This window comes from Hylobates moloch, unplaced genomic scaffold (genome assembly GCF_009828535.3).
Source record: "Hylobates moloch isolate HMO894 unplaced genomic scaffold, HMol_V3 SCAFFOLD_14, whole genome shotgun sequence".
Taxonomy (NCBI): Eukaryota; Metazoa; Chordata; class Mammalia; order Primates; family Hylobatidae; genus Hylobates; species Hylobates moloch.
In genome coordinates, this window is record NW_026652289.1 from 73,641,673 (window position 1) to 73,668,471 (window position 26,799).

The 26,799-nt window shown below is 40.8% G+C and overlaps 1 protein-coding gene and 1 non-coding gene across 4 annotated transcripts in view; one reads left to right on the top strand and one right to left on the bottom strand.

Annotated features, from left to right (window-relative positions):
* Positions 1-26,799, bottom strand: part of KNL1 (kinetochore scaffold 1) — a 70,639-nt gene that overhangs the window by 35,392 nt on the left and 8,448 nt on the right. Inside the window, exons 2-10 of one of the 3 annotated variants that reach the window (XM_032175142.2) lie at positions 25,943-25,994; positions 23,486-23,525; positions 21,854-21,913; positions 19,408-19,469; positions 18,020-18,072; positions 16,810-16,834; positions 12,421-12,458; positions 8,488-8,540; positions 1,319-6,322 (exon numbers count right to left, since the gene is read on the bottom strand). In XM_032175142.2, the coding sequence (XP_032031033.1) occupies positions 1,319-6,322; positions 8,488-8,540; positions 12,421-12,458; positions 16,810-16,834; positions 18,020-18,072; positions 19,408-19,469; positions 21,854-21,913; positions 23,486-23,525; positions 25,943-25,977 (5,370 nt within the window). In that variant the 5' untranslated portion in view covers positions 25,978-25,994. Of the gene's footprint in view, positions 1-1,318; positions 6,323-8,487; positions 8,541-12,420; positions 12,459-16,809; positions 16,841-18,019; positions 18,073-19,407; positions 19,470-21,853; positions 21,914-23,485; positions 23,526-25,942; positions 25,995-26,799 lie in introns of all 3 variants that reach the window. The other 2 variants (XM_032175141.2, XM_032175145.2) reach the window with 2 other exon arrangements.
* On the top strand, positions 21,004-21,104 carry LOC116482820 (small nucleolar RNA U13). The gene has a single exon (XR_004252082.1). It is a non-coding gene; the product is annotated as a small nucleolar RNA U13 (small nucleolar RNA).

Below are 26,799 nucleotides of genomic sequence, written 5' to 3' on the forward strand. Positions count from 1 at the left end.
TCCAGCCTGGGCAACAGAGCAAGACTTAATCTCAAAACAAAACATAAATAAACAAACACACAAACAAACAAACAAACGCCATTATGGGCCATGGTGGCTTATGCCTGTAATCTCAGCACTCTAGGAGGTCGAGGTGGGTGGGTCACTTGAGGCCAGGAATTTGAGACCAGCCTGGCCAATGTGGTGAAACCTTGTCTCTACTAAAAATACAAAAATTAGCAGGGCATTGTGGTGTGTACCCGTACTCCCATCTACTCGGGAGGCTGAGACATGAGAATCACTTGAACCAGGGAAATGGACGTTGCAGTGAGCCGAGATCGCGCCACTGCACTCCAGCCTGGGCGACAGAGCGAGGGTCTGTCTCAAAAACAAATAAATGAATAAATGCTATTATGTAAGCTCCATGAGAGCAGATTTTTGCCTGCATTCCCACCACATAAAACAGTGCCTAAGACATAGCAGATAATCTATATATTTATCGAAAATAGAATGCAGGCTGGACGTGCTGGCTCACTCCTGTAATATCAGGACTTTGGCAGGCCAAGGTGGGTGGATCAGCTGAGACCAGGAGTTCGAGACCAGCCTGGCCAACGTGGGGAAACCCCATCTCTACTAAAAATACAAAAAAAAAAAAAAAGAAATTAGCTGGGTGTGGTGCTAGGCACCTGCAATCCCAGCTACTCAGAAGGCTGAGGCAGGAGAATCACTTGAACCCAGAAGGCAGAGGTTGCAGTGAGCTGAGATCACACCACTGCACTCCAGCCTGGGCAACAGAGCAAGACTCTGTCTCAAAAATAAAATAAAATAGAAACAAAATTAAATAATAAAGAAAATGGACTCTCAACTTCTACATATCCTTGTCAGCCAAGGAAATTCAGTCAAGCTTTACTTCATGCAGTTGGCAAAATAAAAAGCTTTTTACTCCCCAAATATAACAACACTGAAGATGACCTTTCAAGCTATATATAACCTCCCTAGAGATTCTTATATAAAGCCAAATTGACAAATCACTAAAGGTGACAGTATTTACCTTTTGAAATTTTTGAAATTATACAATTTTAACTTTGGCTACTTTTTGTACAATTTTCCATTTAATTTTTTTGTGACTATTTGTCACTTTAAATTGCTTTGAAGTCTAGCTGTTAGTCAATTAATTCCTGAAGGTTCTACGTAAGAATATTTCTCCAGCCCTGTAAGTGGAAATAATCATTTTCTGCCTACCCGAGACTAAGATTAAAATTTGAGAATACCCACAATTTAAAAAAACAAAACAAAACCCAAAATTCAAGAACATTCCTTGGTTCAAGACAGAGCTCACCTCCCGATCTTGTGTTGAATCACTAAATTTAATCTCATTTTTTCTGATTTTTTTCTCCTTATGAATATCTTCTTCTTCTTGTACCCACGTTCTTTTTTGGCTATTGCAAGTTTTTTCCATTTTATTTTCATATGGTGAAATCTCTTTTTGGTATGTCTCAATCAAAGCCTTTTCCTCAGCTTCTATGTTAATAGAGTCTGAAGAATTGATCTCATCAGGATATACAGGAAGATTTTCCTCATTTATATATTGAGAAGGACTTACGTTCAGTTTAGCTGCAACAGATCCGATGCCTGAATCTTTGCTAGAGACTGGCTGAGTTTCTAAGTGATTTATATCAGTTGTGTCTGCTGGAATCTGTTCCAGGTCATCAATACCAGTGACACTACAATTTCTCTTGTTTGGCAATCTAGGCAAAAAGATTCCCAAAGAACATCTCCTTACTTTATCTTTAAAAACTGTCTTTGACGGTAGAGAGGTGGTTTCAGATCCATTATGAGACTTTTTATTTTCTTCATCTCTACTATCTTTAGCATTGCCGGAGATTATGTTAATATTATGTATTTCTGTAGCTTGCACTATACTCATATCATTGTGTGCCTTATTTCCTAATTCAAGTAATTGCTCTGGAAGGGGTGGCATATGAACAGTTTGAAAAGCTAAGAACTCTTCAATTTTTCCATTCAAATTATTCAGATTTGGTTTGATACTATGAAAACACGGAACATTAGATGTAATTACAGGATCTGGTGCTTCTCCAGCATTGACATGAGTTTGAATGACTTGCTTAGTTAAGTCTGAGTTACTGTGGAAATCTAGAGCTGTATTATAGTTAGTTGTTTGAATATTTTCCTTCAGTTCTTTTTCACAGGCTGCAGCAAACCACTCCTCATCATTGAGTATTTTGGGCTTGTTTTCACATATGGGTGCAGAGGAATTTTCTATAATATTTAAACTATTATTTCCAGCTTTAGACAGTATTACTACATCTTTATTGATACTACTCTGTCCTTTCTTAGGTAATGGAGGTTGGTCAGTTGAGAAATGAGGCTGAGAAATAACACAAATATCATCAACACAGACTTTCATTTGATCCTTTGGAAGCTTAAAAGATACTCGCTTTGAATTAAGTTTAGTCATCTCCCCCAGATCTTGACTATATACTAAAGTTTGATTAGCCAATAGATTTCGTGGATCCTTAATCAGATCTTGATCTTTGTGCAGTGTTATGACACAGTCTAACTGTCCTTTGGTACTGGTTTGAATAACTTCTTCCTTCTCTAACAAAGGACAAGGAGCAGAGAGAGGCTGTCCCTCAGATTCCAAGTAATATTCACTGGCAAAATCATTTACATAAGCAAGATCATTTTGCACTGGGCAATAACTGGCTTTTTCCTCATCTTTATCACATAAGGGCAAGCCACTACCCTCCAAATTATCAGTACAGGAAATAACATTTGGTAAACATTTGGAATAATTATCACTGGATCCACAAACAGCAGTTGCATGACTGCTTGTAAAGTCCACATTTTTTCTATCTCTATTATTTAACTGACAGCTTTCAACTTGGGCTTTTTCCAATGTACAGGCCTGGTCTACAACTTTCCCTATGACCTTTTCATCCATAGCAGCACTATGAAATTTGATGATTTCGTTAGTAGTTCTACTAGTAGAAGCAAAGAGTTGTTGCTTTTGCTCAGTGTGAAGAACAATTTTGTTTCCTACAGCCAGTGCTTGTTTTTCAGCGCTTTCTTGAGCACAGCTATTATCCTTAGGAAAGGAAACACCCAAGTTTTTTCCTTTTCCTATTCCAAATTTAGGGTTCTCTTCAAGTATTTTCTCTGTGGCTTGACAGTCAATGAAAACAGTATGGGAATTGGTGACTTCCAGATCACTGTAATTATCTGTGAACAATACGGTTTTGTCCATGGGCCTAATAGCTATTTCATTCGGCAGGAAAGTTTTACATTCTAAGGCAGTTGTGTGACTCCTAGTGATCTCCATGTCATCCTGCCCACATGAATACAAAATAGTTTTAGAAGCCCCTGCCAAATGGAAGTCCTCTTTATCCTCCAGGACACTTTCGTTATCTATTTCCACCATACAACTCTGGGTAATATCCATATCATTTTTATCATTCTCTGAAAATACAATGGTCTTGTCATTTTTTAGCTTAAGGCTTTTTCTTCTCTGACTTTTGTCTGATAGAGGTTCATTCAGAAATCCAGGATTTTGTACATCTTTGATGTTTTTGCAAGTGGCTGATTTAGACAATTCCATGTTATCAGCTACCGCTACAGGGCCCCTATTATTAGACCATTCCTCCAGAGGAGTTAGTTGGCTGTCATTTGCTACTAGACGGTCACTTTCACCATTTTCTGGAAAGCAAACACTCTCCTCAGTAGGAGTACATATCACTGTTGGTGTTCCTAGGCTTTTCCTTTGGGATAGTTCAAAGTTAGGTCTGTCAGTTCTTTCCTTTTCTTGGTAGTCAATGAAAACAGTATGGGACTTTGTCATTTCTAGTTCAACATGATTATCTACAAACACTACAGTTTTGTCCATAGGCCTAGTAGTTATTTCATCTGGTGAGACAGTTTTACATTTTAAGGCAGTTGTGTGACTTCTAGTGATCTCCATGTCATCCTGCCCACATGTATATAAAATAGTTTCAGAAGTTCCTGCCAATGGCACCAAATGACAATCATGTTTCTCTAATAAAGGTCGATGGCTTATTTCTATTGTATAACTCTGAGTGATATCCATATCATTCTTATCATCTTCTGAAAATACAATAGTCTTATCAATTTTTGGTCCACCAACACTTTTCCTTCCCCAAATTTTGACGTTTTGCTTTTCCTTTGGAAATTTAGGTTTCTGTATACTTTTGTCCTCTAACACATCCATAATACAGTTAGATTTAAGTACTCCACTTTTTTCTGTGGGACTTTTACCACATTTTTCAACCTTTACAGCTATCTGTCTGCTCATTGTTGTTAGCTGGCCAGTAGTGTGTTCTAAATTAGTTTTACCAAGTTCTTGTAGTTCAGAAGGATCAAATCCAATGACAACAGTGTGGCTCTTTGTTAGATCCATATTTTGCTCTTCCTCTGAACATATAATCATCTTGTCATGGCAATAGTCAGGTGTGGGATTGCTTAAACTTTTCCTCAGTGGCTCAGCCAGTTTAGAATTCTGGCCTAGTACAGATTTCACTGTATGACTACTTATAGCAGTATCATGATTTTTCATAGAGAACTGCCCTGATGAAAATAATGGCTTTGTGGTAGAAAACAAAGATTGTTCCCATGAAACTGTATTTCTATTAGCTATTTGTTTATCAAGAACTCCACCACAGACTATATTATGGCTTGTTGCTATCTCCTGATTACAATCAGCTGACTGAGGAGAATCTTTATCAAGGTAGGGCAAAATCTTCAAAACCCGATCTTTGTCTTTGTTCCAGGTGTCGGTTAAGCTGTTTTTGGCTATTATGTCTGATCGTTGAAATGGTTCATTATGACTTTTGGTAATTTCTTCACATTCATCTAAAGAGCTTTTGCTCTGAGAGTGAGATTCACTGGTATTCTCCGGTGCTAGATTATAAGTTGCAAGAGGAACCTGACTTCCTAAGTTACTTGTGTGACTTTCAGTCAAATCCATATTTTCACCTGATAAGAGTTCAGTCTTTCTATCAGTCAGTGAAATAGACAAAGGATTTGATAGGCTTTGCTGTATTCTTTCCTTAGATACATGAGGAACTGAGTTACAATTTACATTCATTTTCCCATCTTCTGATGTGGTCATACGGTTTTGGAGCATCATTTCTTTTTCAGGTGTTGGTGCAGCTGCTATTTGCACATTTGATTGATCTTGTTTAAAAATCTGATTATTTATTGCAACTGTATGACTCTTGGTAATGTCCATGTTCTCCTCTCCGGAATAAATAATTTTCTCTGTGAGACAAGACATAGCATCTGGATTGCAATACATTTTAGAATAATTACTGTCATGCTTTAGCAAATTTTTCTCCTCTCTCATACCTGAGAGACATTTGGTCATTTCCATGGCATCATTACAACTAGAATAGAAAACAGTCTTATAACCTTGAATAGCTGGATTAGAACATATAGATTCTGGGGTCATGGCTAATATTCTGGAATCTTGATTACAAGTCTGTGAGACTATGTGAGTTTCTGCCCCCATAATATGACTTCCGGTAATATGTATTTTGTCTGCAGAGTTTATGGAAGAGTCTTGAAAAGCAGCATTTTGTTTACTCTTAAAAATTGTTTTATTTCCTGAAGCTTTAGTTCCATAACCTGTTGTTACATCGATGGTATTCTGAGTTTGATTTTCTATTTCAGAAAAATTACCTGTTGCAGGTAAAATCCGCATACTGTGGTTAAATGTCAAGTCCATAAAGTCATTGCCATAAATTGTAATATCATTACCTTTAGATTCCCGTGAGTTGGTCTCACTGGATGTGGGAATCAATGTCTGAATACTGGCTGTATGACACTGGGTGAAATTCATCCCATCATCTTTTTCTCTAAAGATCCTAGTAATATTACTGTTATTCTCATCTTCATTAAGAGATACATGCATTTGATGTGTAGAAGAGGCACTATTTGGTTCATTGGAATAAATAGGTATCTCAAAATTTTCTTTATCAGGCCCATCAGGAAAAGCATTACATTTTCCTGTTTTCAATCTTTTTATGAAGTCATTGAAATTTATTTTATTTTCTGAAGAAGTGTTTTGATCCATGGAAAAATTTACTTCTTTTTTCATTCTTGAGTCCTCAGTGTGAAGCTTTAAATTAGCTAGAAATGATGTGGTATCTATCTTGGTGGACTTTTCACTTTTGGGATTATCTAAAAGGCCTTCTTTGGTAATCATTACAGTGTGACTTGATGTCAGGTCCATCTGGTTTTCATCTGAAAAAATGACTGTCTGATCATTTGCGTGTTTCCTTTCATGGTTATGTTCTATAATTGAAAACTATAATGAAAGCAAAATGTAAGAGATCAGAACAAAAGCAAACTTTTAAAAAGGCATTTTACAACATGTACTATATAAAAAATCCTCAGTAATGGTTTCATAACACATTGGTTTGCTTGAAATAATGGTGTAGTATGTTGCATATAATTTGTCATTAAAAATTATTCTTGGCCGGGCGCGGTGGCTCACGCTTGTAATCCCAGCACTTTGGGAGGCCGAGGTGGGCGGATCACGAGGTCAGGAGATCGAGACCACGGTGAAACCCCGTCTCTACTAAAAATGCAAAAAATTGGCCGGGCGTGGTGGCGGGCGCCTGTAGTCCCGGCTACTCGGAGAGGCTCAGGCAGGAGAATGGCGTGAACCCGGGAGGCGGAGCTTGCAGTGAGCCGAGATCGTGCCACCGCACTCCAGCCTGGGTGACAGAGCGAGACTCCGTCTCAAAGGGGGTGGATCACAAGGTCAGAGTCGGGCCATTTGGTAACACAGTGAAACCCCGTCTCTATAAAAAACAAAAAACAATTACCAGGAAGCTACTCGGGAGGCTGAGGCAGGAGAATGGCGTGAACCTGGGAGGCGGAGTTTGCAGTGAGCTGAGATCGCACCACTGCATTCCAGTCTGGGTGACAGAGCAAGACTCTGTCTCAAAAAAACAAAAAAATTATTCTAGGCTGGGCACAGTGGCTCACGCCTGTAATCCAAGCACTTTGGAAGGCTGAGGCAGGGGGATTGCCTGAAGCCAGGAGTAACAAAGTAAGATCCTGTCTCTACAAAAATTTTTAAAAATTAGGCACAGTGGTGCATGCCTGTTGTCCTAGCTACTAGGAAGGCTGAGGTGGGAGGACTGCTCGAGTCCAGGAGTTTGAGCTGTCATAGGCTAGGATCACACCATTGCACGCCAACTTCGGCAACAGAGTAAGACCCAATCTATTAGGAAAAGAAAAAAAATTCTAAAGTCTGTGAGTAATTTACTTTCTAGTGTTTTGGGACAAATTAAAAATTCAAGGTTAATTATAAACCCACTAGAATGACTAAAAAATTAAAAACACTCGGCCGGGCGCAGTGGCTCACACTTGTAATCCCAGCACTTTGGGAGGCCGAGGTGGGCGGATCACGAGGTCAGGAGATCGGGACCACGGTGAAACCCCGTCTCTACTAAAAATACAAAAAAGTTAGCCGGGCGTGGTGGCGGGCGCCTGTAGTCCCAGCTATTCGGAGAGGCTGAGGCAGGAGAATGGCGTGAACCCAGGGGGCGGAGCTTGCAGTGAGCCGAGATTGCGCCACTGCACACTCCAGCCTGGGCGACAGAGCGAGACTCCGTCTCAAAAAAGAAAAAATTAAAAACACTGACAGCACCAAATGTAAACATGACCAAAATTCTAATAACTATATTGAATAGAAGGTCATTCTTATCCTAAATTTTAAAAGTCTAGGAAGGGCATAAGCCCATGATGGCTAATCTATATTACATTCTAGACTGGGCTTGGTGGCTCACACTTGTAATCCCAGCACTTTGGGAAGCCGAGGCAGAAGGATCTCTTGAGCCCAGGAGTTCAAGACCAGCCTGGGCAACAGAGTGAGACCTTGTGTCTACAAAAAAATGAACAAAATTAGCTAGGCATGGTGGCATGCACCTGTAGTCCCAGCCACTCAGGAGGCTGAGGTGGGAGGATTGCTTGAGCCCAGAAGGTTGAGGCTGCAATGAGCCAAGATTGTGCCACTGCACTCTAGCCTGGGCAACAGTGTAAGACTGTGTCTAACAACAACAACAAAAATCCTTCTTGTAGGAGACAGCTTAAAATAGACATATATATATATGTATTACACTCTGTGCTACAACAGTTTTTTTGGTGAGGACACAGATTAACTCCTTGCTACTGAAAGTATGGCCTATGGACTTGTGTACTAGTATCACTAAGGAAATAGTTAGAAATAAAGACTCATGTGCTCTTTAAACTTTGAGAGGTACTGGTATACTGTATCTCCCATTATTTAAACTGGCAGTGACTTAACTATCCTTAAGTTAGTTGGAAAGGTAGAGCCTTTCCAGTTTATGCTGATTCATTTTGTTAAGTCATCCCTAAATTATGCCATTATCATTGAATTGTGTTTTCTGTTTTAACAATCAAAAGACATTAAAATATGAAGGTATTTGCATGAACTCATACCTCCTTCTGTTGCATCTGGGTATGAATGGGAGCAGAAAGCAATGTGTTCATCCCTATTTAGAAAAAAGAAAAAACTATAGTCAGAAAATATATCACTGAGCCTGATTTTCCTTTTCTCAGGTTCTTCATCAGTTACAAGTATTTACTAGAATTTACCAGTAACTAAGCCCTTAAGAACTTACGTATTAAATTCTTAAAAATTTTTTAAAAATTCATACATAATAGTTGTACATATTTTTGTGTCACATGTGATATTTTGATACCTGTATACATTGTGTAATGATCAAATCAGGGTAATTGGAACATCCACCACCTCAAACATTTATCTTTTGTGTTGGGAACATATAAAATTTCGTAAGACTTTTAATTATCCTATGTTAGTGACAGAGAGACCAATAATTATTGTGTCCTCTGTGTGGCTGAAATATTTTTATAATGTGGTGGTGATTTTAAAGATGGAAAGTTTGGACTACTACTTATTATTATTCACTTCTCTATTTTTATTTCCTGGATAGTAGAAGTCCCATGGAGAAGAGCATCAAGTGATGAGACTGAAAGGTTAGGGTAGGATTCTGAAGGGTCTTTTATTCTATGTTAAGGAATCTAGACATTCCCATGATAAGACATATGTGCTTTATTTAAAAAAATCCCATTATAAAATATAATGCATTTTAGAAAAATAGTGAAAAGTAATAAGGAGAAGTAGATTCAAGAGAAGATAAACCAATAAGGAAGTTACTACAATAGTTCAGATTAACGCAAGAGGTCATGTTAGGGCAACAAAGAAATGGAAATGGAAATAAAGGATTAGACTCAAGACTTATTTTACAACTACAAATCAGACTTTGTAAATAAGGAAGGGATTCAAAAGGCTATATTAAAACAGGAAATACATTTAAAAATACTTACATTTAAAGTTTAAAGGCAAATCTTTAGAACATATTAAAGAATTTATGACAAGCTTGAGTACATATAATGAAATAATTATAAGCTTTTTTTTTTTTTTTTTTTTTTTTTTTACTAAAAGCCTTATTTATATGTCAGGCTTCCATTCATTTTTTCAACAAATGTTGATTCAGAACCTATTACATGAAAAACAAACAAACAAACACACCTCAACTGTCTACTAAGATATAAAGAACAAGAAGACAAAATTTCTGGATTTCTGGACTCCCAGAGATGGTAGTTCAGGCTATTCTGAGCACACTGCCTATGGGGTAGCCCTGCTCCTCAAGGAGGAGTATCACCCACCCCCGCAAAAAAAGTTTTGGCCTCTTTAATAAGACAGCCAGAGATAAATACTTAAAATATAATGTGATAAATTCTAAAATATACTGAGAAATAAAAGAGATGTTATGGGAGCACAGAACATGTGACTAACTCCTTACTTTGGCCAGAGAGGGTTCCATTTAGGCCAGTGCTACTTGAAGTATGGTGCCAGACTGTGAACTGCTTGTTACCTATTCATAACGAGATAAGGAGCTGGCGGCAAACATAAATCATATAATAATAATTGCTAGGAAAAAAGTGTAAGCTAAACTAAACAGTGGCTTAATGCCACAGTTAATGCACATTATGGTGCCAATTCCTTTTCTGTCACGGACTGAGCAGTTAGTTTGTGGACTGGACACTTTCAATAGCACTGAAGTTAAGCTAAATGAAGTAAAAAATGAGAAGCCTGACAGGCAAACTGGAGTAGAAAGATCACTTTAGACAGAGAAAATAGCATTTATAAATGCATATAGGGGCTGAGCACGGAGGCTCACGCCTGTAATCCAAGCACTCTGGAGGCCAAGGCAGGTGGATTATCTGAGGTCAGGAGTTTGAGACCAGCCTGGCCAACATGGTGAAACCCCATCTCTACTAAAAATACAAAAATTAGCTGGGCCTGGTGGCACGCGCCTGTAATCCCAGCTACTTGGGAGGCTGAGGCAGGAGAATCGCTTGAACCCGGGAGGCAGAGATTGCAGTGAGCCAAGATAACACCACCTCACTCCAGCCTGGGTGACAGAGTGAGATTCCGTCTCAAAAAAAATAAAATGAAATAAAATGAAAAATAAATGCATATAGGCAGAAAAAGAGTTTATATAGTGAACTGCAAATAATTCATCATGGGCTAGAGCATGGGATACCTATATAACAGGCAGGAGATAAGTTTGGAGAAGAAGACAGGCCAAGTGATAAAGGACATTCTAACTCACTGCTAAGGAGTATGGGCTTTATTCTGTAAGCAAAACAGTGTCATTGAACCATTTTTTTTTGTTTTTGTTTTTGTTTTTTTTGAGACGGAGTCTCGCTCTGTTGCCCAGGCTGGAGTGCAGTGGCGCAATCTCGGCTCACTGCAAGCTCCGCCTCCCGGGTTCACGCCATTCTCCTGCCTCAGCCTCTACGAGTAGCTGGGACTACAGGCGCCCGCCACCACGCCCGGCTAATTTTTTGTATTTTTAGTAGAGACGGGGTTTCACTGTGGTCTCGATCTCCTGACCTCGTGATCTGCCCGCCTCGGCCTCCCAAAGTGCTGGGATTACAAGTGTGAGCCACCGCGCCCAGCCATTGAACCATTTTAAGCTGGGAGGTAACATAATCAAATTTAGAAATATGGAGAATGGATTGGAAGGATAAGAAATGAAATACAGTAGCCCAAGAAAAAATAATAACGACTTAAATTAAAGCGGTGACAGAAGGAATGCAGAATAGGTAACAGATTTTCAAGACATTTAGGAGACAAAATAGAAAGTAGGCCAAATGCACATTAGACATAAAGGAAGAATTGAAAATGACTTCTTGATTCCTGACTTCAGTGAATAACTGAACGAGCGGGAGTCCAAGACAGAGAAAACAGGAGAAACAGGAGGTTTGAAAGAAGTAATAGTGAGTTGGCTGGGTACAGTGGCTCACACCTATAATCCCAGCACTTTGGGAGGCCGAGGTGGGTGGATCACCTGAGATCAGGAGTTTGAGAGCAGCCTGGCCAACATGGAGAAGCCCTGCCTCTACTAAAAACACACAAAAAATTAGCTGGGTGTAGTGGGGCACCTGTAATCCCAGCTACTCAGGAGGCTGAGGCAGGAGAATTGCTTGAACCCGGGAGGTAGAGGCTGCAGTGAGTCCAGATTGCACCACTGCACCCCAGCCTGGACAACAAGAATGAAACTTTATCTCAAAAAAAAAAAAAAAAAAAGTAATAGTGAGTCTGTGAAATTTTAAATTGAAGACACTGCATAAAGAACAAAGCCCTGGGCCGGGCGCAGTGGCTCACGCCTATAATCCCAGCACTTTGGGAGGCCAAGGCAGGTAGATCACAAGGGTCAGCAGTTCGAGACCAACCTGACCAACATGGTGAAACCCTGTCTCTACTAAAAATACAAAAAAATTAGCTGGGCGTGGTGGCAGGCACCTGTAATCCCAGCAACTTGGGAGGCTGAGGCAGGAGAATTGCTTGAAACTAGAAGGCGGAGGTTGCAGTGAGCTGAGATTGTGCCACTGCACTCTAGCCTGGGCAATAAGAGCAAAACTCCGTCTCAAAAAGAAAAAAAAAAAAAAAAAAGAACAAAGCTCTGTTTGGAGCCACTGCTAGAGTGCAGTGGCGCGATCTCAGCTCACTGCAATCTCCGCCTCCTGGGTTCAAGCGATTCCCCTGCCTCAGCCCCGAGTAGCTGGGACTACAGGAGCGCACCACCACACCCAGCTACTTTTTTGTATTTTAGTAGAGACTGGGTTTCACCATGTTGGCCAGGATGGTCTCGATCTCCTGACCTCGTGATCCGCCTGCCTGAGCCTCCCAAAATGGTGGGATTACAGGCATGAGCCATCGTGCCTGGCCTCTGTCTGCTTTTTTTTTCATGGTTCATGGTTTCTTGTACATATTAGTGATCAAGGAACCTAGATGAATAGACTATCTTACTATAAGAAAAGCATTCTAGTCATACTCACCAGTAATTTCACAGTAATTATCTTCTAATTTCTTATTCCTAAAAATTAAAAAGTATTTTTATAATCTGTACCCCAAACAATTACCAAGAATCTTTCAATAACAGCTTAAAGAGTACGGAAGGTGAAAGACTTTCATAGAATGCCTAGCAGAAAATTATAAAGACATCTTTTTAAAAAAGACTCATCTAATGCAGAAAATTATAAAGACATCTTTTTTAAAAAAGACTCATCTAATACTGGCTGAAGGAATTACAAGGCAACTAAAGGATACTTTTCAGATTGGTCTTAACTCATCATTAATATTCTTGAAATTAGCAAACCATTAAGACCAATCTGAAAAGTATCCTTTAGTTGCCTTGTAATTCCTTCAGCCAGTATTAGATGAGTCTTAGTAAAATAAAATAATAAAATAAAATGATATTATAAGCATGTCTATGTTAATAAATTTGAATTGACACAAGACGAAATAGACCATTGGCAAAGTCCTATAACTACTAAATTAAAACTTTTTTAAAAAACTTCAAAAAAAAAAAAAGAATATTACCAGCCAGCCATGGTGGCTCACATCTGTAATCCCAACACTTTGGGAGTGTGAGGTGGGAGGATCACTTGAGACCTGAAGTCCAGGGCTGCAATGAACTATAATCATGCCACTGCACTCCAGCCTGGGTGACAGAGTGAGACCCCATCTCAAAAAAATAAACTAGAAAAGTATGCTTAACATATACTGCTTATTTTTTCAAAAACTGACCTATAAAGCAATTCCTTTTCTAAAACTTGAGCCTTAAAACAAGAAGTACATAAAAGAAACCACTCAAGTGTCCATCAATAGGGAGTTCACTAAATGTTGGTGCAGCCATACAAGAGATTGTAACAGACTGAGGGAAATCTTTACGTAATAACACAGAAAGTGCTACAAGACATATTACTAGGCAATCCCATTTTTGTCTTGTTTAAAAAAATAAAAGCTAAACATGCACTTGAACATACAAAAAAAATTTCTGCAAGTACACCAAAAATTGTCAACAGTGGTTATCTGTGAGGAGTGAGTCACCTGAAGAAGAGGGAATAGGCTGGGTGCGGTGGCTCACACCTGTAATCCCATCACTTTGGGAGGCCAAGGCAGGGAGATCACCCGAGGTCAGGAGTTTGAGACTAGCCTGACCGACATGGTGAAACACCGCCTCTACTAAAAATACAAAATTAGGCCGGGTGCAGTGGCTCATGCCTAAAATCCCAGCACTTTGGGAAGCCAAGGCAGGCAGATAAACTGAGGTCAGGAGCTCGACACCAGCCTGGCCAACATGGTGAAACCCTATCTCTACTAAAAATACAAAAATTGGCTGGGCGTGGTGGTGTGCGCCTGTAGTCCCAGGTACTCGAGAGGCTGATGCAGGAGAATCGCTTGAACCCGTGAGGCAGAGGTTGCAGTGAGCTGAGATTAGGCCACTGCACTCCAGCCTGCACAACACAGCAAGACTCCATCTCAAAAAAAACAAAAGCGTGGCCTGGCGTGGTGGCTCACGCCTGTAATCCCAGCACTTTGGGAGGCCAAGGCGGGCAGATCACAAGGTCAGGAGATCGAGACCATCCTGGCTAACATGGTGAAACCCCATCTCTACTAAAAATACAAAAAAATGAGCCAGGCGTGGTGGCAGCCGCCTGTAGTCCCAGCTACTCGGGAGGCTGAGGCAGGAGAATGGCGTGAAACCGGGAGGCGGAGCTTGCAGTGAGCCAAGATGGCACCACTGCACTCCAGCCTGGGCGACAGAGCGAGACTAAACTAAACTAAAGTAAGCTAAACTAAACTAAACATAAAATAAACTAGCCAGGTGTAGTGGTGCACACCTATAGTCCTAGCTACTCAGGAGGCTGAGGCAGGAGAATTGCTTGAACCCAGGAGTCTGAGGTTGCAGTGAGCCAAGATCATGCCATTGTACTCCAGTCTGGCCAACAAGAGCGAAACCCCATCTCACAAAAAACAAAGAAGAGGGAAAGAGGGAATAATTTTTACTTTTCAATGTATATACTTCTGTACCTTTTTATTTAAAAAAATCTTTTTCCTTTAAGCTCTGTTGGAGTTGATTCTGTACCTTTTCTTTTTTTTTTTTTTTGAGATGGAGTCTCGCTCTGTCGCCCAGGCTGGAGTGCAGTGGCGCAATCTCAGCTCACTGCAAGCTCCACCTCCCGGGTTCACGCCATTCTCCTGCCTCAGCCTCTCCGAGTAGCTGGAACTACAGGCACCCACCACCACGCCTGGCCAATTTTTTTGTATATTTTTAGTAGAGACGGGGTTTCACCGTGGTCTCAATCTCCTGACCTCGTGATCCGCCCGCCTCGGCCTCAAGTGCTGGGATTACAAGCGTGAGCCACCGTGCCCGGCCGATTCTGTACCTTTTCTAAACCATGACTACTATTACTTCCATTTCTTCGTTTCAACAATTTTAAGAATGTAATAGGTAATACTTTCATATGGTTTTAAATTAATAAACCACAAAACCAACATGTAACCTATAGCAAGGTTACTAGTAGGCAATCTTACTAGTTTCTTCCAGAGATATTACGCATATACATGCATAAGTCACTACATATACATACATTATACACGTACACATGAGAAGATACACACACACACACACACACACGCTTTTCTTCTTCCCTGTTTTACGCTAGTGGTAATACATGATGTACTTTGTTTTGCATCTTGCTTTTTATCTTAAGTAATATAGCTTAGAGATTTCTCTATTTAGCATAAAATTTTTTTTTCCGGCTGCATAGTAGTCAATTGTATGGAAAATGTACAATTTATTTAACCAGTCCCTTACTGATGGACCTTCAGGACCTTTCACAACGTTTACTATTATAATAAACGCTGCAGTGAATAACCTTATCTATTCATCATTTCAAACAACATTTACAAGTATATTGGTGAGATAATTTCCAGACATAAAACTGAAGTCAAAGGGCATGTGCATTTAAAATTCTGAATGATATTACCAAGTTGCCTTCTACAAATTATACTCCCACTAGCACTGAGTGACTTTTTACCTATTTCCTTAACTGACTGGATAAAAATATCTTTTTAGGCCAGGCACAGTGGCTCACGCCTGTAATCCCAGCACTTTGGGAGGCCAAAGTGGGCGGATCACGAGGTCAACAGATCAAGACAATTCTAGTCAACATGGTGAAACCCTATCTCTACTAAAAATACAACAAAATTAGCCAGGCATGGTGGCCAGGAGCCTGTAGTCCCAGCTACTCAGGAGGCTGAAGCAGAAGAATCACTTGAACCCAGGAGGCGGAGGTTGCAGAGAGCCAAGATCGTACCACTGCACTCCAGCCTGCCAACAGAACAATATGCCGTCTAAACAACAAACAACAACAGCAAAAAAACCCTCTTTTTTGGAGACAGAGTCTTGCTCTGCTGACCAGGTTGGAGTGCAGGGGCATGATCTCAGCTCACTGCAACCTCCGCCTCCCGGGTTCAAGCGATTCTAGTGCCTCAGCCTCCTGAGTAGCTGGGATTACGGGCACAGTGCCACCATACCTGGCTAATTTTTCGTTTTTTTTTTTTTTTTTTTTTTGAGATGGAGTCTCGCTCTGTCGCCCAGGCTGGAGTGCAGTGGCGTGATCTCGGCTCACTGCAACCTCTACCTCCCAGATTCAAGTGATTCTCCTACCTCAACCTCCTGAGTAGCTGGGACTACAAGCGCCCGCCACAACACCTGGCTAATTTTTGTATTCTTAGTAGAGACGGGGTTTCACCACGTTGACCAGGATGGTCTCAATCTCCTGACCTCGTGATCTACCTGCCTCAGCCTCCCAAAGTGCTTGGTTTACAGGCGTAAGCCACTGTGTCTGGCCAATTTTTTGTATTTTTTTAGTAGAGATGGGGTTTCATGATGTTGGCCAGGCTGGTCTCGAACTCCTGACTTCAGGTGATCCACCAGCCTCGGCCTCCCAAAGTGCTCAGATTACAGGTGTGAGCCACCACGCCCAGCCAAAAATATCTCAATATAGTCAAATTTGTACTTCTCTTATGATGAATAAAGATAACCATCTTTTCATTTGTTGAAGAGCTACTGGTATTTGCCTTTCTATGTAATAGTATTATAAGAAAGATTAATTTAATAAAAAAAAAACTAAAGACTTGCTATCTACAGTTTATATTAGTTAATAAATATAAAAGTTTATATATTATATTGTTTCATCACTATTAAAACTATAAACTGTACAATGGCCATATTAATCAGATATAGCAGTATACTAAATTCTGCAAAGAACTTGTTTTCTGAATCAATCCTAAGTATTCCACAAAAGGAACAAAAAATAAGAAACAAAAACAATATTAATTTATAACTTTTTAAATATAATTTGAACATTACTTACTGTATCAGAAGATTTTCTCCTTCTTCTGTTTCTAAAAATAAAATTAAAATTAAATTTGTCCAAGGATACACTGATAAAGCATTAGAAAAATTACTTAAGGACGGCCGGGCCCGGTGGCTCATGCCTGTAATCCCAGAACTTTGGGAGGCCGAGACGGGTGGACCACGAGGTCAGGAGTTTGAGACCAACCTGACCAACATGGTGAAACCCTGTCTCTACTAAAAATACAAAAATTAGCCAGGTGTGGTGGCGTGCACATGTAATCCCAGCTACTCAGGAGGGTAAGGTAGGAGAATTGCTTGAACCTGGGAGGCAGAGGTTGCAGTAAGCCGAGATCGCACCACTGCACTCTAGCCTGGGCGACAGGGCAAGACTCTGTTTCAAAAAAAAAACAAACACAATAAAATTTTAAAAAAATTACTTAAGGACATTAAACATTTTAAAAAATTATTAACTGCTGGACATGGTGGCTCACGCCTATAATCCTAGCACTTTGAGAGGCCAAGGCAGGTGGATCACTTGAGGCCAGGGGTTGGAGACCAGCCTGGCCAATATGGTGAAACCCCATCTCTACTAAAAATACAAAAATTAGCTGGGCGTGGTGGTGCATGCCTGTAATCCCAGCTACCTGAGGCTGAGGCAGGAGAATCGCTTAAACCCAGGAGGCGGAGGTTGCAGTGAGCTGAGATGGCACCATTGCACTGCAGCCTGGGGGACAAGGGTGAAAATCCATCTCAAAATAAATAAATAAATAAATTTACTTACTATCCACTCTATTCTCTACCCCCAAGACTCAAGGTATACTTTTTTTTGTTTTTGAGACAGAGTCTTGCTCTGTTGCCCAAGCTGGAGTGCACTGGTTCAATCACTGCAGTCTCAATCTCCTGGACTCAAGTGATCCTCTCACCTTAGCCTTCTGAGTAGCTGGGGCTACAGGAATGCACCCCCACACCTGGCTAATTTTTTATTTTTTGTAGAGACAAACTCTCACTATGCTGTCCAGGATGGTCTTGAACTCCTGGGCTCAAGCGATCCTCCCACCTCAGACTGCCAAAGTGCTGCGATCACAGGTGTGAGCCACTATGCATGACCCATCATACATTTTTTAAGCAATAAGATAGACAATAAGTTATATTAGTTGTCTGGTTAGATAGCTACAGTAAAAATTTTTAAAAAGCAGATTTAGCAGGAATTACAGTAACATACTTACCTGCCATTTCTGACTTTCTCACTATTTTCATATGAGACTCTGTCTGGAATACCCTAGAAGAGAAAATAAAGATTACTGAAAACCTGCAATTTGTAATCAGTATCTTTTGGTGTTGATTTATAGTCTGTGTTGAGATAGGTAAAGATAATACTTTGATTTTAGCTTCCTATTTGCTATGCCATATACTCCTAGTATTTCAAATGCCAAAAGTAGTTTACCACAATAAAATCTGCTATAGTTTTGTTTTGATTTTTGTTTTTAAACAGGGTCTCGGTTTTGTTGCCCAGTCTAGATTGCAGTGGTGCGATCACAGCTCACTGTAGCCTCAATCTCCCAGGTTAAAGTCATCATCCCACTTCAGCCTCCCAAGTAGCCTCACCAACAAGCCTAATATTTTTTATTTCTAGTAGAGACAAGGCTGTTATAGTTTATTTATTTATTTATTTTTAACTAAGATTCTGAGCCATTTGTTACTGCAGAGGTTAGTTTTTAAATGAGCTCTGACTCAGTAATTATTTTTTATCCCTCTCAATCACCTAAAATATTCACTTAATTCAACAAGTATTTATTAAACACTCACTATATACCTGGTATCATGCTAGGGCCCGGGATTCAAACACGTGATCTTTGACTCAAGGAGCTTCCACTATAAATAGAGCTAGAACAGTGATTATAAACCATATTTCACTGGCTTTTGTTATTAACAGTTCAGGTATGGTAGCATGGACTCCACAGGAAGGGATTCCTTTTCACTGGGCTGGTAAAGAATAAGCTTCAAGGAGCATTTGACATCTGCCTTGAATCTGACCAGTTCATTCTAATTCTGCTAATATTAGGTATCACTCACGATATAGAAGCTATTCTTTTTTCTTTTTTGAGACAGGGTCTCACTCTGTTGCCCAGGCTGGAGTGCAATGACACTATCATGGCTCACTGCAGCCTGGAACTCCTGAGCTGAAGCAATCCTCCAGCCTCAGCCTCTTGAGTATCTGGGACTACAGGTGCATGGTATCATGCCTGGCTAATTTTTTTTTTTTTTTTTTTTTTTGTAGAGATGGGATCTCGCTAAGTTGCTTGGGCTAGTCTTGAACTGTTGGCCTCAAGCAATCCTCTGGCTTCAACCTCCCAAAGTGCTGGGATTACAGGCGTGAGCCACCACACCCGGCCCCTAGTACAACGTCAAATAACAGCTGGATATCATTGTTTTGCTCCTGACTTTAGAGGGAATGCTTTCATTGTTTCTCTTTTAAACATAATACTGAATAACCTTTCAAATAATAACTAACGTTTAATCAAAACAGATTATTCAAGTCAGTACCAATACATTTGGTTTGATACACAAAATACTAGTACCTGTAATATTTCAGTTATTTCTGCTTTCAACTTACTTTATAGTATCTGCAAAGCTGACTCGACGAGAGTTTTTCTTATTTCTCAAAGCACTGGATTCCTAAGGGCAGAGAATATATGGTATAATTCTTAATAAAATCACTGTGAATTACATCTCCAGAGTACTATAGACAGAGATCAAGTCCTTTTTTTTTTTTTTGAGATGGAGTTTCGCTCTTGTTGCCCAGACTGGAGTGCAACAGTGCGATCTTGGCTCACCACAGCCTCTGTCTCCCGGGTTCAAGCGATTCTCCTGCCTCAGCCTCCCGAGTAGCTGGGATCACAGGCATACGTCACCACGCCTGACTAATCCTGTATTTTTAGTAGGGACGGGGTTTCTCCATGTTGGTCAGGCAGGTCTCGAACTCCCGATCTCAGGTGATCCGCCCACCTCGGCCTCCCAAAGTGCTTCTGGGATTATAGGCATGAGCCCCTGCGCCCAGCCAGGTCTTTTTTTTTTTTTCAAGACAGTTTTGTTCTGTCGCCCAGGCTGGAGTACAGTAACTCCATCTCAGCTCACTGCAACCTCTGCCTCGCAGGTTCAAGCGATTCTCACGTCTCAACCTCTAATTTTTTGCATTTTTAGTAGAGATGGGGTTTCACCATATTGACTAGGCTGGTCTCAAACTCCTGACCTCAAGTGATCCTCCCGCCTCAGCTTCCCAAATTGCTAGGATTACAGGCATGAGCCACTGCACCCGGCCAGAGATCAAGTCTTATTCTGAATTACTTCTTCACATGTTGTAGTATGTGTCAGAATTTCCTTCTTTTTTTCAAGGCTGAATGATATTTCACTGCATGTATATATTACCACATTTTGTTTATCCATTCATCCATCAATGGACACTTGAGTTGCTTCAACCTTCTGGCTACTGTGAATAATGCCACTATGAACATGGGTGTACAAATATCTCTTTGAAACTCTCCTTTCAATTCTTTTGGATATATATCCAGAAGTAGAACTGTTGGATCATATGGTAATTCTATTTTCAATTTTTTGAGGAATTGCCATATTGTTTTCCATAGCAGCTGTACCATTTTATATCCCCACCAAGAGGGCACAAGGGTTCCAATTTCTCTGCATCCTCATCAGCACTTGTTATTCTCTGTCTTTTATTTTAACCATCCTAATGGGTGTGAGGTGATATCTCATTTAGGTTTTGATTTACATTTCCCTAATGGTCAATGATGTTGAGCATCTCTTCATTAGAATACACTATTTTTACTTTCCTTCCCCACCTTCCTTAACAAGAGCAAACATTTCTACTCACATAAATACTATACACAAAAACTAAAAGACCTTAAGAATGAGCTTGCTGTTAAGTAAAAACATAAAATAATAATAATAACCAAAACACAGAAACAAAATCCACAGAGAATTTTACTGGGTTAATTCTGAATACCTGACCATAAGTCTTATTATAATAAAGAATCAGAAATGGTAACCCCTCTGCATCAAAGCAGTGACGTGATTAAGGCCCTAGAAGATGCTACAGGTAGCCTTGAGCTTAATATGACAATTATAATACTGACATGGTAAACACTGGGACTAACAGAGACTAATATATTTCTTACTGAAAAAAAAAAGAACACTGATCTTTTCGTAGTTCATAAGTGTGACTGGGTTTTCACACGCATGTGTGAGATGTGCTTTCTTCAAACTTTGTTACGATGTTGGCACATTATACATCTGACATGAAAAAAGAAAGACCCAGCACGATGGCTCATGCCTATAATACCCACACTTTGGGAGGCCCAGGCAAGAGGATCACTTGAGCCCAGAAGTTCAAAACCAGCCCAGCCAACATAGCAAGACCCTGTCTGTACTAAAAAAAAAAAAAATTTTTAAGGGCTGGGTACAGTGGCTCATGCCTGTAATGCCAGCACTTTGGAAGACCAAGGTGGGTGGATTACTTGAGCCCAGGAGTTCAAGACCAGCGTGGGCAACATGGCAAAATCCTGTCTCTATAAAAAATAAAAAATTAGCCGGGCATGGTGGCATGTTCCTGTAGTCCTAGTTAGGAGGCTAAGGCGGGAGGATCTCTTGAGCCCAGGAGGAGGAGGTTGCAGTGAGCCATGATCACACCATTGTACTCCAGTCTGGGCAACAGTCAAGACCCTGTCTCTAAATAAATAAATAAATAGCTAAGTATGATGGCATGTGCCGTAGTCCCAGCTACTCAGGAGGCTGAGGCGGGAAGACTGATTGAGGAATGCAAGGCTGCAGGGACTTATGATTGTGCCACTACACGCCAACCTGGGTAAGAGAGGGAGATGTCATTTCTAGAAAAAAGAAAAAAGAAAAATCAAGAATGCCAGTATATTCAAGTGTTTGGAAAGTCATGGGATGCTTACACATTTCCTCTTCATATAGCTAATAAAGTTCTTGACTTGAAAATATAACTGAAAATAGGCATCTATAAAGTATTTGCACAAGAGACTTACCTGAACTGTTTCATTCCCACCTCTGAGGTCCTGAAGAGGACTCCTTGGGGGTTTCAAAATCTAGGGTAACAATTAGAATTATTCAAAAAAAATCTGGCATGTCCATTAACAATCAGTTTATTTCAAGTTATATCATAGGTAGAAAGCTAAAATTTTCATTACAAACTCTGAAACTCCTCAAATTCATTCTGCTCAATGCTATATACCGTGTGGCAGATTTAAATATCTGACATCTATTCCCTTCTACCTGCCCATCCTCTCCAATTACTCTACCCACTCTCATCCCACATGGTCTGAGTGAATGCCACACCAACTCTAGGGTAAAACACATAGCTCTGTCTAGAACAATCTGATATTCTCTTGTCAATGATGATTTGTTCAGGAATGAGGACTTGACCCATACCAGGATAATCGAGCTAACATGATTCAATTCTGAGTCTTTTCTGTTTTCAGGAAAAAGACACTATTCTTCACGTAGGACTTGAGCCTGGAAGTAAAAGAGCTAGATGTACCACAGTAATTATAGAGAAAGAATCTATCTGCTGAAGATTACCCAGAGGAAGCACTAAGAGTAGAAAAAGGAAAAGGAAATCCTAGTACTGGTGTCATGGTTAGAATCTCTGGTCAGTAAGCTGTGCCTAAAGCCATTCCTTCTTTGGATTTTTTAGTATCATAACCCAATACATTCTGTGCTTAAAGCAGTTTGGGCTGGGCACGGTGGCTCATGCCTGTAATCCCAGCACTTTGGCAGGCTGAGGCGGGAGGATCACTTGAGGCCAGGAGTTTGAGACCAGCCTGGCCAACATGGCAAAACCTCATCACTTCTAAAAAATAAAAAAATTAGCCACACATGGTGGTACATGCTTGTAATTCCAGCTACTCAGGTGGCTGAAACACGAGAATCGCTTGAACCCAGGAGGCGGAGGTTACAGTGAGCCGAGATCATACCACTGCGCTCCAGCCTGGGCGACAGATTGAGACTCTGTCTCAAAAAAATAAAAGCAGTGGCTGGGCGCGGTGGCTCACGCTTGTAATCCCAGCACTTTGGGAGGCCGAGGCGGGTGGATCACGAGGTCAGGAGATCGAGACCATGGTGAAACCCCGTCTCTACTAAAAATACAAAAAATTAGCCGGGCGTGGTGGCGGGCGCCTGTAGTCCCAGCTACTCGGAGAGGCTGAGGCAGGAGAATGGCGTGAACCCGGGAGGCGGAACTCGCAGTGAGCCGAGATTGCGCCACTGCACTCCAGCCTGGGCGACAGAGCGAGACTCCGTCTCAAAAAAAAAAAAAAATAAAATAAATAAATAAATAAATAAAAAATAAAAGCAGTTTGGGTAGGTCTTTTGTCTCTTGCAACAGCTTTGTACCACAGGTTAAACATATCTTTTAAACAGCTTTATTGAAGTATAACTTACATAGCACAAAATTCACAAAATTACTACAAAATTCATAAAGTATGAATTCTGGTATATTTACAGAATTGTGTAACCATGTTAAATATTTGAGTCTTTATCTAGAGAGCAATAGGAAGCCAGTAAGGGTAGGATGGTGAAGCCACAGTCAAAACTACTGTGATATATAGTTATCATTAAATAAAAGCTGACAATTATTAATTCAAGAAAGTCTTTCTTACTGAAGAATGCCGTCTTCTAACAGGTCTCTCTATATTGTCACTGAAAAAGGAAAAAAAAAAAATTACATACACAGTGATAAAAAAAACTGAATTCCCAAAAGGCATCATCACAGCACCCCTTACACGCTTTCAAACTGGTCATCACTTTCACTTAGCACTCTGGCAAGCAAAATTTATAGACAAGACTTTATTTATTTATTTATTTATTTATTTATTTATTTTTTGAGACGGAGTCTCGCTCTGTCGCCCAGGCTGGAGTGCAGTGGCGCAATCTCGGCTCACTGAAAGCTCTGCCTCCCAGGTTCACGCCATTCTCCTGCCTCAGCCTCTCCAAGTAGCTGGGACTACAGGCGCCCGCCACCACGCCCGGCTAATTTTTTGTATTTTTTAGTAGAGACGGGGTTTCACCGTGGTCTCGATCTCCCGACCTCGTGATCCGCCTGCCTCGGCCTCCCAAAGTGCTGGGATTACAAGTGTGAGCCACCGTGCCCGGCCTAAGACTTTAAATTCAGTTAGGAATTCAGTGTTTTAAAATACATATTGTGTACTACGAGACTATCTCTTGGATAATAATCAGTACAACATAATTTACCATATTTATAGAGGTATAATAATAAGATAAATGGGCTATAAGTCAAGAGACGCTAGTTTTGGTTTTACTACTATATGATTTTTAGACCAGGTTTTGAAAATTCAAATGCCTATGAGGCTCAACAGATAATTTTTTAGGAGCAAGAAAAATAGGTAGTGTTGAGATTATAATGACCTAGAGAATTCCTCTCACCTAAAGGTCAGTCATTCCTCTGCTGTGGTTAGTTGTTGCCAAACAAGAATAGGAGCCCACTGTTGCCACGCTTGATTTTTCAAGAGAAGCTGAAAACCCAATTGTACAAAATTTTGAGATTTTGAAATTTTGGCAACTAATTCAAAAACTAAAAAACGTGTAGGCCAAAGCCAGCCACAGTGGCCCATGTCTATAGTTCCAGCTATCCAGGAGGCTGTGGCAGGAGAATCACTTGAGCCCAGGAGTCCAAATCTAGCCCAAATCTAGCCTGGGCAACAAAGCAACACCGTCTTTTAAAAAGAAACAATCAAAAAACACTACGTATAAGCCAAAAACTTATGACTGCAGGCTGCAAACAAGCCACCAGGTTGTGATGGCAATTTCAGACAAATCATTTTTCTTCCTGGTTCTCAATTTTCTCATCCTTAAATTAAAGAGATAGGAGATAGTATCTAAAGTCCCTCTCAGATCTGACTCTAGATGAGATGACGATGATGATGATGATGATATGTGAGACAGGGTCTTGAGGTAGGAGGCAGAACTTGACTCCACAGGTGGGGCTTGGACACAGGACCAAATTGAGGACTAGCTAAAACAGGTCTGGGGCAAAAGCACCTCCCCACAAGACACTCCCACCAGGGTGTCTTGTCAGTTTACCATTGCTATGGCAAAAACCCAGCAGTTACCTGCCCTTTCCACGGCAATGACCTGACAAGCTGGAAGTTACTACCCTCATTCTAAAAGTGTCTGCATAAAACACCCCTTAATTTGCATGTAATTAAAAATGGGTATAAATATGAGTGCAGAACTGCCTCTGAGCTGCTACTCTGGGCATACTGCCTATAGAGGAGCCCTGCTCTGCAAGGAGCTATACCAGTGCTGCTGCTTTACACTATGCCACTTCAATAAAAGTGCTGTTTAACACCACTGGCTAGCCCATGAATTCTTTCCTGGGCAAAGCCAAGCATCATCCCTGGCTGGCAAAGCCAAGAGCCGTCCATTTAAAAAATTTTATTTTTTGTAGAGATGGGAGTGGGGGTGTCTTACTATGTTGCCCAGGCTGGTCTCAAATTACTGGGCTTAAGATATCCTCCCGCCTAAGCCTCTCAAAGTGCCGGGACTACAGGTGTGAGCCACCATGCCCAGAGTAGATGAGTTTATACAAAGTTATGGCAATGGCAAGGAAAGCTATGAGTCTGTAACATCTACTTCTTTTTGGATGAGTTCATGTACTTTGCAGGGACATGGATGAAGCTGGAAACCATCATTCTCAGCAAACTATCACAAGGACAGAAAACCAAACACCACATGTTCTCACTCATAGGTGGAAACTGAACAATGAGATCACTTGGACACAGGGTGGGGAACATCACACACCGGGGCCTGCCGGGGAGTGGGGGACTGGGGGAGGGATAGCATTAGGAGAAATACCTAATGTAAATGAGTTGATGGGTGCAGCAAACCAACATGACACATGTATACGTACGTAACAAACCTGCACGTTGTGCACATGTACCCTAGAACTTAAAGTATAATTTAAAAAAAAAAATCTACTACTTTTTCTTGGAACACAATGGAAAAAGATGTCAGAAGTTATGGATAGGTCTTACTAATTAGAAAAATATCTTTCTCTAACAGAATATAATATTTTTGGCTGCATTAAATGAACTTACTTTTCTTCAGTAGCCTCTGAAGACACCCCATCCATTTTTGAAGAAAACTTTTCTGTAACAAATATACAATATTAGAAAAGGTGAGGAAAAAGGAAGAGCAACTACAGTCTAAGACGAGATTAAGAGTATAGATGGTGACTTCAGGGTTACTTTCTGAGAGAAGACCAAAGATGGGAAGGAAAGGCTGGGTGCGGTGGCTCATGCCTGTAATCCCAGCACTTTGGGAGGCCGAGGCAGGCAGATCACCTGAGGTCAGGAGTTTGAGACCAGCCTGACCAACATGGAGAAACTCTATCTCTACTAAAATACAAAATTAGCTGGGCATGGTGGCGCATGCCTGTAATCCCAGCTATTTGGGAGGCTGAGGTAGGAGAATCGCTTGAATCCAGGACGCGGAGGTTACGGTGAGCCGAGATCACTACATTGCACTCCAGCCTGGGCGACAAGAGCAAAACTCTGTCTCCAAAAAAAAAAAAAAAAAGGGAAGGAAAAAAACTACATATATGAAGATATAAAACATGATGCATTTTGGCCGGGCGCGGTGGCTCATGCCTGTAATCCCAGCACTTTGGGAGGCCGAGGAGGGCGGATCACGAGGTCAGGAGATCAAGACCATCTTGGCTAACACGGTAAAACCCCGTCTCTACTAAAAATACAAAAAAAAAAAAAAATTAGCTGGGCGCGGTGGCGGGCGCCTGTAATCCCAGCTAATCAGGAGGCTGAGGCAGGAGAATGGCGTGAACCCGGGAGGCGGAGCTTGCAGTGAGCCGAGATAGCTAACACCACCGCAGTCTGGCCTGGGTGAAAGAGTGAGACTCCGTCTCAAAAAAAAAAAAAAAAATTAGCCGGCGTGGCGG